At 32.7% G+C, this 12422-nt stretch overlaps 1 protein-coding gene across 2 annotated transcripts in view; it reads right to left on the bottom strand.

Annotated features, from left to right (window-relative positions):
- The window catches only part of Slh (sec1 family domain containing Slh), a 97168-nt gene that overhangs the window by 67364 nt on the left and 17382 nt on the right, over window positions 1-12422 (bottom strand). For both annotated transcript variants that reach the window (XM_035368093.2, XM_085826776.1), the window contains exons 4-6: window positions 11659-11749; window positions 2546-2668; window positions 2268-2355 (exon numbers count right to left, since the gene is read on the bottom strand). In XM_035368093.2, the coding sequence (XP_035223984.1) occupies window positions 2268-2355; window positions 2546-2668; window positions 11659-11749 (302 nt within the window). The remainder of the gene's footprint in view (window positions 1-2267; window positions 2356-2545; window positions 2669-11658; window positions 11750-12422) is intronic.

The following is a 12422-nucleotide window of genomic DNA, read 5'->3' on the forward strand; positions in this document are numbered from 1 at the left end:
ATGTTCCGTAGAATGCTATTTCCATATTTTAATACTTTTCTCAAAACAGAAGGAAAAATACAGCAATAACAGTTAAAAACAGAACATGGCTTACTGAGAATCAATGAGGTTTACATCAAATGAAGAAGCAGATATTATTAGTGTGTTATGTCTTGTTTATCCTAAATTGTCTCTAAATCCCACTGTTATTAAACAGATTTTGAATCGACAATTTGCCAAATATAGAATTTTCATTAAAACATTCTGAATAACTAACCACTGAAGAAAGAATTATTTAGTCTTCAATAATCTTCGAGATTCTGCATTAAGGCGGAGCGAGGTACCTTCGTAAATGTGGCAAGTACATATACCATTTATTTTCATTATAACATTAGCAAAATTTTTATAGATAGTATGTAGTAATCTGCTACAAGTTAATATGGGCTATTTGACATAGATGCCACACAAGAATGCACGTGTTTTCGTCACTTAAAACAACCAAGTTTTTTGTAGCAGATCTGTTAATAATTCGGCCCTCACCCCCTTACACATGAAACAAGGTTTCAAAGCCTTTTTAAGTTATGTTCTTTCAAAGTTATACTTTTCATTTTTGAGGGAAAATGGAAAGTATTTAACACTTTCTACAATATTTTATCAAAATGAAAATTTACAAGGAAACTTAGAATCCTAGTTAATATCGATTAAACAGTAATAACTATGCAAAGCTTTAGCATTAAGAATAATCCTGTACAAAAACATACAGGTTTAAATTCTAACTTTACAAAAACCAATCTGCACTTATTCCACTTACCAAATTTTTTTCAAGTGTTCAACTTGAAAACCAAAAAAATTCATCATCACATAATCCATTGAAGATGAAACTTATTAAGTTGGTCAAAATACTGAAAATATTTAAATCAAGTTTTTTTCCTCTCTAGTTCTTCAGCAACTGAGCTGAAAATCAACATTAAACATCGAGAGAACAATAAATGTCACAGTGGTTATCAATAAGCACAGTGGTTTCTATAGAACTATCATCAACTAGAAACAGTTTGAATGAATGTCATAAATCCTACTATTTGGTGACAGCTTCATCGCCGATGAGATAATACATAAATACCTTATCACTTATCATCCAGAGAGATAAGTGGCAATTTGTTAACAACCACAGAACCTTTTTAATTTTCTAATTTGTTCGAGACAGTAAAGGACAATCACTCTTTGGTTCATCATCAACAATTTTGTACCCATCATGAAATCATCCATAACTGACAAAAAACACCGACTGGATCATGTTAATGCTTGTAAATAACATTTCAGATATCTCTGGTGTAGTCGTCCCCATTTTACAGCAAAATTTTATTGCTTTGCTTACTTTTGCTATTCTAAATAATCAAGTGGTCTGCTTGAGAAATGGAAACTTAAGGGATTTTTAATTTTGAAATAAAGGACATTTGACATTTTTTCTTAATTAAAAAAAGAGAAAGAGAGAATTATTAATTAATTGTGTTATGCAACCCTAACTCTATAACACATTTACAGTCAATTTTTTTCTCTCTTTTAAGTATGACTGAAAAAGGTTGTTAATTTGGCCTAATCTTCAAGAGAACTATGAGTATATTATTTTCATTACTGTATAGCATATTTTCAAAATATATCTGAATAGTAAAATATCCATCTTTTCCATCAATAATAACACAAGCATTAAAACATTACTCCAAGTTGCACAACTTTCTTGTACTGATAGTCAGAATAACTCTGAAAGACAGTGTTGGATATATCTTGGTTACTGTATTTAATATTACAGCCTGTTACGATTTGGAATATATATATATAGCATAAAATATATAGGGGACATACCTATACTTAATAAAGTTACATGATTAAAGTTCTAATATGTGCTCTTATATGCATAAATAATAATTGAACATTTAAAAAAATAAAAAACTTCAAAGCAAAACACGTATAGTTTTAAAATTGTATTGAAGGAAAATAAATGTAGCAATAATTCCAATTAGTGTATTAAAATTTTTTCACCAGAGATCGTTTATCTGTTTATGTAAAATTCACCCTTTAAAAAAGTTTAAAAATATACTTTTTAATGGAAATTTGTTCTGTGTATTATAATGTTATTTAGCTCTATTTTAAAACAGTGTTCTTAATCTTACGCCACAATATTTTATAGTCATTCTTCATAAATTTATTTATAAACCTATGCTCTGTTGATGTTAGTTAAAAGAATTTTATAATTATTTCTGTCAACTGAGTAAAAACACTTCTTTTCTTACCAAAGTAGTTTAAAGAACTTCGATCATGGTGCCGTAATATGTACATATCATCTTCAATGGTTATAAAATTTAGATATTGGTCAAATACCTGAAAACAGATATTAAGAATAAACTGTAAAGTAGAACTTAATTTTTAATTAGAATAAAGTAGAACATAATAGAACTTAATTTTTTAAAACTTAAATTATTTTATAGAAAAAAGTTAAGAAATCATATAAAAAACAGAGGTTAAGCTATTCAAACACTTATTTTATACAAACAAAATAAATGAAACTAACTGAATTTATTGAGGATACACATCCAGCTAGTATTGAAGCACTCGCCAGATCTTCAAGTTTGTGTCGGGAAATCGGTGAGATGAAATTCAAATAATAAATATCATATAGTTGATCCCGAAAATCCTGTATATAAATACATATAAAATAAGAGGAAAATATTTAAAATCAGTGTAATAAACTATATAAATCAGTAAATACCATGTATTGCCATGTATAAGCCAAGAATTTTTTTAACTTTTTCTAAAGCAAAACTATGGGTGTCTTCTCTAATCACAGAAAAAACATAGGCACTTTTCTGTTAAACAGGCAAAAGAGTAACGTGCTAAATACTATACTTTTCTTTTTTACATTTTTGTAAGTTTATGAAAAGATTAATTTAGATGAAATGAGTTATTTGTTTTATGAATATGAATTTTTTACTTTCAAAATTTATAAGTTGGTTTGTTGCATCATAGACAAAAGGAAAGATCTGTTGCCAAAATATGCACTCAGCTTTCTCCACTCATGAACTTGTTTTTCATTTACGGAGAAATGCTGAGCAGCCATACTGTTTTTAGAAATTTTAGCAAATACAACTGCCTGCCTTTTGAAATTTGCAGTATCAGAATTTCTCTTTCAGATAAAAAAAAAGGGTACAGAATATATGACAAGCAGAGATAGCACAGATAACGTACAAGACAATGAATTAATAGAATAAATATGCTAACTTTAGATAGAATTACTAGAGTTAATTAAACTATCATTATTGGCATCTGGCATTTTTACTTAACAATGATTTGATTGGAAAATATTCCATTTGTTTTACTTGCTTGACAACATTTTCAAGTACACAGCCCACCTACAAACGTAAAACAGAAATTAGTATAAGTAGCAATTTTCCCACCTGATGCAACAACAGTATTAAAGCCTTCGAACTGTATAATTAGAAGTTTTACGGTTCATTACAGAAAACTGCATTACAGCCTGTTCTTCTTTGACAAGCTGCTTGCAGAAACAGCAGTCGGCTTTCAAAATGTGTTAAGATACTGAATGGCATTCAGTGATTAAGACAAAATAACACGCCGAATAAATACTAATTCAGAAGTCAAACAACAAAAATCAGCGTTATACCTACAAAATTTTCACAGGACTAGTTTCGATGGTTTTACTGAACCATCATCTTCAGCTGCAAAACCGCAAATGAACAAGATAGGAAATAATGATTAGATAAGATAAGAAAGCCTGGACAAGAATAAGCAAGTGGCGCCATCTGTTGGCGAAACCCGAACTAAAACATAATTTCTCTAAAAGCCGAAGGCAAATTTGGATTGGAATTAGGATCGTTAACTAGAACAGAAAGATTTTTATGAATGTGAAATGCCTCTAGAAAATCCAGTTCTCCAATGGAAGATGTTTTTTGAATAATTTTGGCAGCAGAAAAATTGAAAGTGTGATTTTCGGACCAACAATGTTGAGCAACAGAAGACCTCTGTGTTTCCTTTTTTCTAACATATGCCTCATGTTCTTTGACGCGAAATTTTAAGGCTCTCTTAGTTTGGCCAATGTAAATTAAACCACACTGGCAAGGAATCCTATAAATACCCCAGGAATTCATATCCGGAATGGTTTTACTGAACCATCATCTTCAGCTGCAAAACTGCAAATGAACAAGATAGGAAATAATGATTAGATAAGATAAGAAAGCCTGGACAAGAATAAGCAAGTGGCGCCATCTGTTGGCAAAACCCGAACTAAAACATAATTTCTCTAAAAGCCGAAGGCAAATTTGGATTGGAATTAGGATCGTTAACTAGAACAGAAAGATTTTTATGAATGTGAAATGCCTCTAGAAAATCCAGTTCTCCAATGGAAGATGTTTTTTGAATAATTTTGGCAGCAGAAAAATTGAAAGTGTGATTTTCGGACCAACAATGTTGAGCAACAGAAGACCTCTGTGTTTCCTTTTTTCTAACATATGCCTCATGTTCTTTGACGCGAAATTTTAAGGTTCTCTTAGTTTGGCCAATGTAAATTAAACCACACTGGCAAGGAATCCTATAAATACCTCAGGAATTCATATCCGGAATGGGGTCCTTGAGTATAGAAGTTGGAATTTTATTGATGCGAGAAAAAACAACCCGAAAGTTAAATTTCTGCAAAATATGTGCAACTTTATAGCTAATTGATGGAAAGAAGGGAATGACAACAGAATTTTTATAATCTCCTAAAATAAGAGTGTGGCTTTTAGTGTGTTGAGATGAGAATTTTTTAACTGCTTGATTAATAATGTTGGGTGAAAAGCCCCTGTCAATAGCTATTGCTTTTAAATAATTTAGTTCTTCATCAAGGGCTAGTTTGGAGGAGCAAACTTGAAGAGCACGGAAAACATAGGAATAAAATGAAGCTAACTTTTGTTTAGTCGGATGACATGATTTAAAGTGTGGTGGAAGGCAAACCGATGAAGGTTTAAGGTAAACTGTAGTACTGAAGTTGGATGTGTTACGTGTGACCAGAATGTCGAGAAACGGAAGAGAATTGCAAGTCTCAAGTTCAAAAGTGAACTGAATAGCAGGAGATGAATTCTATTGATCCTGATCTTGTTTACAGTGGTTCTCCCTTGCAGTATAATGGTGTTTCAACTTATGTGGGTTGCATCTTTGATAACAAATTGAAATAGGCTAAGCATGTCGAATATGTCATCTCAAAAGGCAGGAAGAGACTCCCCATTCTTAAGAGACAAGCTGGTGCTAAATGGGGATGTGGCAGAGCTACCCTTAACACTACTTATAAGACTTATGTCCAGCCGGTTTTAATTTATTGCAATGAAGTGCTGGTCTCTGGCTCGGATAGAGTATTGGGTGTGCTTGATATTTTCCAAAACCAGGCTTTATGCTTTATCACTGGAGGTGTTAAAACTACTCCTGTACTTGCTATGCATTTGCTTTGTGACCTACAGCCAATGACTAACCTGGTTTGGAGGAATGCAGCTACCCTTTATAATAGACTTACTACACTCCCAAATATTTCTTTTTGGCATGAATACGATTGTAAGAGTACGTAATCTAAAGACGCAGGAGGGCTTCATAAAATACTCAGGATGTCAATATAATGCCATTAATGAAAAAGGCCTATGAACTGTTAACTCATATAAATCGATTGGAGTTTATGGTTCTCGATGTCAGATTGGACTTGCTTTTGAATGTGAGGAAAAACGACCTATGCACAACTGCTCTTCGTGAAATTCCTTTGGAAACCATTAATACTTGCTACCCTCCTGGTTAGTGGCTTCATATTTACACTGATGGTTCCCTTTTGAATTTTATCCAGGGTGCTGGTGCTGGCATCTTCTATGATCTGTTTTCCATTTACCTACATGTTGGCTCTCATACAACCTATTTTGACGGTGTGATGACCTTACGGATGAATAAGGCACCATAAGGAAAACGACACAAACATTTATTAAAAATTAACGTTCCAAGAATAATGATAAAAAAAAAATTAACGTTCACAGAATAATGATAAACTCGGAGCACTACCTCGCTCCTACAACATAGTTAATCTACCACCTGCCTCCTCTGAGGCTAACATGCAACTGTTGTCTCTCCCACTTACTGGACACTGCCAGGCAGCTGATTAGCTCACCGCTGCCAGATACATGACAGACGGTGAAGTCGAGGCCATCCGCTTTGCCATTCAACAGCTTTCTGCCAGTCTCTCTCATCTTGAAAAGGCTATAATTTTATTGGACTCAAGTTCTGTTCATCAGGCTTTAGCAAGTAACCTAGGAAAACAAAGTGCTTGTGTCCGGAGCTGCAGGGAGCTGTTGAGCAGCACTCAGACAAAGGTTGCTTTCCAGTGGGTGCCATCACATTGTGGCCTTTGGGGAAATGACATGGCAGACCTTTTAGAATAAAAAGGTATGGATATTCTCCAAAGGTCTCCCAGAGACCTATCTCTTCCTTCTGCTAAATTTGAAATTAATAGGATTTAGAAAAAATCCTTTTGTAATGCTGCCGTTAGTGCTACTGAAAATAAATTATAGAGTGTCCTATTAAAAGCCAACTGTGTCTACCTTGTGCTACTGCTGTGGCCAAGTTTTGATTATTGACTGAATATGACTGCCTTGATGCTCATTTGTTTCATTTTAATCTGACTGTCTCACCTTTATGTGCTTTGTGCGATTCTGGACAAGTAACGAATGCTGTTCGTCTCGACATGTACTCTGCACTTAAGAGTTCGGACTGTATTGTAAAGAAGTACTGGAAAGCTTGCTGCCTGATGCCCTGATGGTCAATGGCTAGGCATTTGATAAATAATATATAAAAATGATAATTGTTGGTGATTGTGAAGGACTTAAAATTATCTGCCATTTTAATATCCCCATGGAAAAAAAAAAATGCTTTCAATTAATTAATGTACATAATGTTTAGTTAGTGTGAATAAACTTAGTAATACACCACACATTAAAATAAAATAAAATAAAACACAAATGTTAAATGATTAAACACTGCTCGAATATTCATATAAAAATCCGTAAATATCTACAACAGATTAAAACAGCTCAGGTCAAATGACATTTAATAAGACAAAAATCTGCCAGTAAGCCAAAAAAAAAAAAAAAAAAAAAAATGAGATGAAATAAAATTTAAACAAAATCTAAAAGCTTTCAGATTTTATATTATGCCCAAAGGGACATTTTTATTGTTTCACATGTTACCTTTATTTATTAAATATCATGTTCTTCACTTAAACCATATAAAATTCAATTCAACAACAATATCACAAAATATTAAAAAAAAGCATAGCTTTAGAATTTCCAATAGACAATCTCATGCCAAAGAGATAAAAATGTTTCCCCCCCCCCCCCGTACAGCGTTGCACGCTTTGAATTCGTTAAATTTGTGAACCAAAAATGAGTTAAAGTTTTACAAAATATGAAACAAATAATAAAACAAATTAAAAATTTGGGCTTTCAAGTGCCCATGTTCTGGTGAAAAATTGCATTATTCGAAATCTGATGGTTCTAGGTACTTTTGATTTTTCACAATGCAAGAAACACACATACATTCATGCAGATTCTTCATTATTTAATTTCTTTAAATATAATATAGGGCAATAAAATCTGGCGGCAAAAGCTTAAAAGTGATTTGCTGTATATAGTGGAATGCCACAAAATGTCATTTTGAGACTAACAGCCCTTCTGGGCTACTGTCTCTTTGGGCTGATAAGAAAAATTATTTTAAAAGTCATTAGAGGTGGGAGAATGCAATTTGCCTATTTGAAGTTTCATTACCTCAATAAATTTCATTTATTAACTGGCAAATATTTTTATTATTAAAGGTTAAAAATTAAAAACTGGGAGATTTGGTAACAGACCAAGAATTGAAAATAAAAAAAAAAAAAAAAAAAAATTGGGAATCCCAATAATACCTAGAGAATATATTAATTCATAAATTTAATCCAACTCAAATACTATTTGTATAAAGGGAGTGATGCATTTGTGGTGGACTTTTTCGGAAAATTGACTTTCCACACTACACATGGGAAAATCCATGAAAATTGACCATGCAGCTAGCCTGTTCAAAAAGATTCAATCCCAGGTCAAACTACTAGTATTCACGAATTTTACACTTCCGTAACTGGTGGGCACCCTATTAAAAGGTATGCTTTTAAATTTAGTGAAATGAACATTATGAAATGCTACAAAGGTGTTTTTATACAGATATTTTCATATTAAATGTTATTCAAATCCTTTTTTACATGTATAAAAAGGAATGGTTAATGTTCTGTTATCACAACTGAATTCAGAAATGTATGAACGTGTATTTGTATGTATGTGCATACACACACAAACATTTGTACTTACATATATATATATATATATATATATATATATATATATATGCATACATACATTTCTGAACCCAGTCCTGATAACAGAACAGTACTAAGGAATAAAATTATCTACCTATTTAACCCTCTGTGCGCCACGACCAGCTTTTTCCGGTCATGAGATTTTTTGTCACTTGTTACATATTAGCTTATAATTTAAGATACTTTGCTTTTTTACTTTCACTAATAATATAAATGCTATTTTAATCAATTAAGTTTACGAACATAGAGACTAAAATAGGTAAATATACATATTTAGTTAATAAAGGTTCTTTAAATACAGGTCTCCATGACAGATTCAAAAACCCAGGCAGCTCAAAGAGTTAAAAGTGTATAATATATAGGGTAAGGTTGTATAAGTCGAACCACTTATGAAAAAACAGGTATAAATTGTAAGATCCATGAAAAAATAAAAATTATGAGTGGTAATAATATCTTGTGTTGCCATTGCTGGTATTTATTGCAATAAAATTCCATACAGTCTACTCTCTATGATAAAATTTTAAAAATTTATGAACACACTCTTAATGCGACTTAGACAACCCATATTTTAACAGGGTTGCCACTCAAATAGGAGAATGAAATTCTCTGACTTTTCCAGGTTTTCCAGGTGTGTTTCAAGAAAATTCCAGTCTATCCGCGTAATGTACGTTGGCTGTGCTAAGAGGTAAATTAATTATGGTATTACTTGTATTGTGTAGCAAATTCACTTTATTATTCAATAAGTCCCAGAGGACATTTATTCTTAATTATTCTTGGTATACTTTGTTTGATAATTTTGTTTAGTTTTCACTTAAGAAACTTAATAAAATTTAAGATATATATATTTGATAACAAATGTATGTTTTATTTAATTATTACTCATGATCATCACCAGTTCAACATGAGGCTAATCCGGTCCCACAACGCAATGCTAAATATTTAGGTTAGATTTTAGGTAAATTTAATTTGCGTGAGGTATGTTCTTAAAAGGCACCTTAACACTTGAAAACACAAATATAATTATAATAGTTGTTGTTTTCTCCACTGAAGATTGAGATTAGAATCTTCCCAATCTGGAATAAAATAAGGCTTTTTTTGCAGACATTCTGCAGCTAAACGAAAGAAAGAAATCTATTTTAATAAATTGAGGTATTTTATATTTATTTCGCAGCATACATAAGGAAAAAATATGTGCATTAAATTTCGTGATGGTATGTCATCATACTGCTAGAATTAATTTCAGGATTATGCCAGAGAAAATTTCCTGAAATTTGGAAATATTATTTACTAATAAAAAATAAATTTAGAGGGAAGAAGCAACATTAAATTATATGAATAACATAAAAATAATTACTTAAAAATTGAATTAGAATAATTAACGATATTTTAGCGAATATAGTTTATATTACATGGCTAGCCTAGATGACTGATTACTATTTTTTTATTTTACTGCAAAATGGCAAGGTATTTATTAAAAAGAAAAGATTTTGCGGTAAAATTCTAGTATACGGTAAGGCTTTGGCACGATTTTGAAAATTGTCGCCAAGACCAAAATGACCCGTTTACTGCGCATCAAGATGTCGCCAAATCCCATTATTATTCTAACCAAAGAACGTCTATGTAAAGAAGAAAAGGTTCCATACAAGTAAAATGCTATTACGCCGCTAGAATGCGGAGGGAAAATTTGCCAAGGGATTTGGCGACGGAACCTGGCGGCCAGAATTTCCCTCTCCGCGATGTGTACAGGAAATTGAGACACATGTGTTAAGAAGAAACGCTCTTTAACAAAAAGAAAACTACGAAAATCCGTTTTTAAATTATTGCGAAAAATCCAAGAAGAAACGTTTTATCAAAGGACGTTTCTTCTTGGATTTTTCGCAATAATTTTAAAAACGGATTTTCGTAGTTTTTTTTTTTTTTTTTCCTGAAAATAACTAATCCATGAATTAATTTACTTGCGCCAAAAAATATTTTCTTTTCCTTTAGAGTTTAACCACTTGCGCTAAGACTAAACTTCACAGTTCAATATAACAAGCCGTAAAGTGTCTCATTTACGCCGCTCCGCATCTGCGAGTGCAATCCAGAGCTGTAACTCGAGAAATAAACAATCTCGTTGTTAAGCGACGTTTGCACCACGTTATTTTCATTTTTGTGATAAATGCTTGTCGACGTGGTGTTCACGTCGCTCGCGGTTTGAGACAAAAGCATCCTGACGTGCGTGGCACGTCTTTTTAGCGCAAGTGGTTAAAGAAATTTTAAACGATATTCATTTTATGAACTCTTGATAACGTGACCTTCGAACTTCGACCAGGGTTTCGAGCTTTGGCGACAGATATATCAGACATGCACAGCTGTTTTCCCTCTATGATGGAACGGAGCCACAGCCACGTCTGTTGCAGAGAGGTTTTCCTTCTTTACAATACATATTCTTTGATTCTAACCTCCATGGTACCGTATACTAGGATTAAACCCATTTTGTTTTATACGAGAACAGGTACTTTCTTTAGTTCATGCACTGCACATGCGATTCTCGAGAATATTGGAAACCAAAGGTTGCGGGAAAGTTGCTTTGCCTTTCTAAAAGACAATCAAATTGGAGCTGCGAAAATTGGCTCTATGCCAGCTACCCGAATGACACTCATGTGATACATAATTCGCCAAAAAAGTTACCTCTTCCGACGTCGGCGCAAAAATCGCTTTTTTTGGCGGGATCGTTGTATGAACTTCTCTGACTTTTCCAGATTTTGACAAAAATACTTAAATTCCCTGAATATTTTGGTCAATTTTCGAATTCCCTGACTTTTCCCGGTTTTCCAGGTAGCGGGGCAACCCTGTTTAAAGTCTACCACCTATAGCTTAAGTTGTACTGTATTTAAAAATGGATAATTATAATAAAACTTCCTTTTTCTCAGTTTATTTATATAGTTACAACAATGATCACAAAGATATTTTTTCATTTTCATGTCAACTCCAAAACATAAGTCCTGTACACATCTTTTGCATTTTAGGTATTGAAACATAGTCTCTTCATGATCTTCCTCAAAAATACTACAGGTAGATGAACTTAATGTGAAATAATATGGTTCACTAGTAAACTCATTCTGCCAGAAACAGTTTAATGCATATTACCCCTAATATTTAAAAGGTATGATTTGTGCAACCTTACTCTAATTATACTAAAAACTCAAACTGAATAGACATACCTACAAATGAATCAGAAAAAAATTTAGAAGTTAAACAGCTCTGCAGAATATACAAACCTGAGCAATTCTGTTGATATTTTCTTCATTTGGCATAACAAAGTATACAATAGGTACATCTGGAATGGGCTCTCTGTCAGAATGCAGGAGGCTGAAAAAAGTACAAACAAAAATAGAATGAAAATTGTTCCTTTCATAGAACACCTCTTATTAATTAACTGCCCTTCTTGTTAAGTATAAAAAAGTGCTATTTACCCATATTACAATTCATTACTTGACTAAGAAACTTCTGGTACTTACATACAAGAGCAATTCAGAAACTAACCTCCATTTCACTGTAAATAAAAAAGCTGCATAGACTCTACAAATGTTTTTATTTACAACTGAAAGTTACAGCTGTCCTCTATTTTTTTAAAAAGTGATCATGTACATTCAAGCACTTGTCATAGCATTTTACCAATCCCTTCTTCCCTTCTAAAGTGCATATCAATCCCTTCTCCATAAAACTCAGCTGCCTGCGTCTTCAACCAAACTTGTCACAGAGGTTTGAAGTTCCTGACTGTCAGCAAAGCGCTGTGTCTCAAGCCAATTCTTCATTGCAGGAATCAGATTGTAATCAGAAGCAGCCAAGTACGAGCTGTATGAAGATGTTGAAACACATCCCATTCGAATTGGTGCAAAAGACCTTGATTCGCTGTGATTTTGTTAGTGAGGCGAGCATTATCTTGCATGAATACAACCCCATATGTCAGTAGGCCATAACATTTGTTCTGGAAGGTTCTTTTTCAGTTTTTTCAAAGTGTTACAGTACACTTCAGAACTAA

This window comes from Stegodyphus dumicola, chromosome 11 (genome assembly GCF_044657685.1).
Source record: "Stegodyphus dumicola isolate Sdum_Otavi_A_Nest chromosome 11, ASM4465768v1".
Lineage (NCBI taxonomy): Eukaryota > Metazoa > Arthropoda > Arachnida > Araneae > Eresidae > Stegodyphus > Stegodyphus dumicola.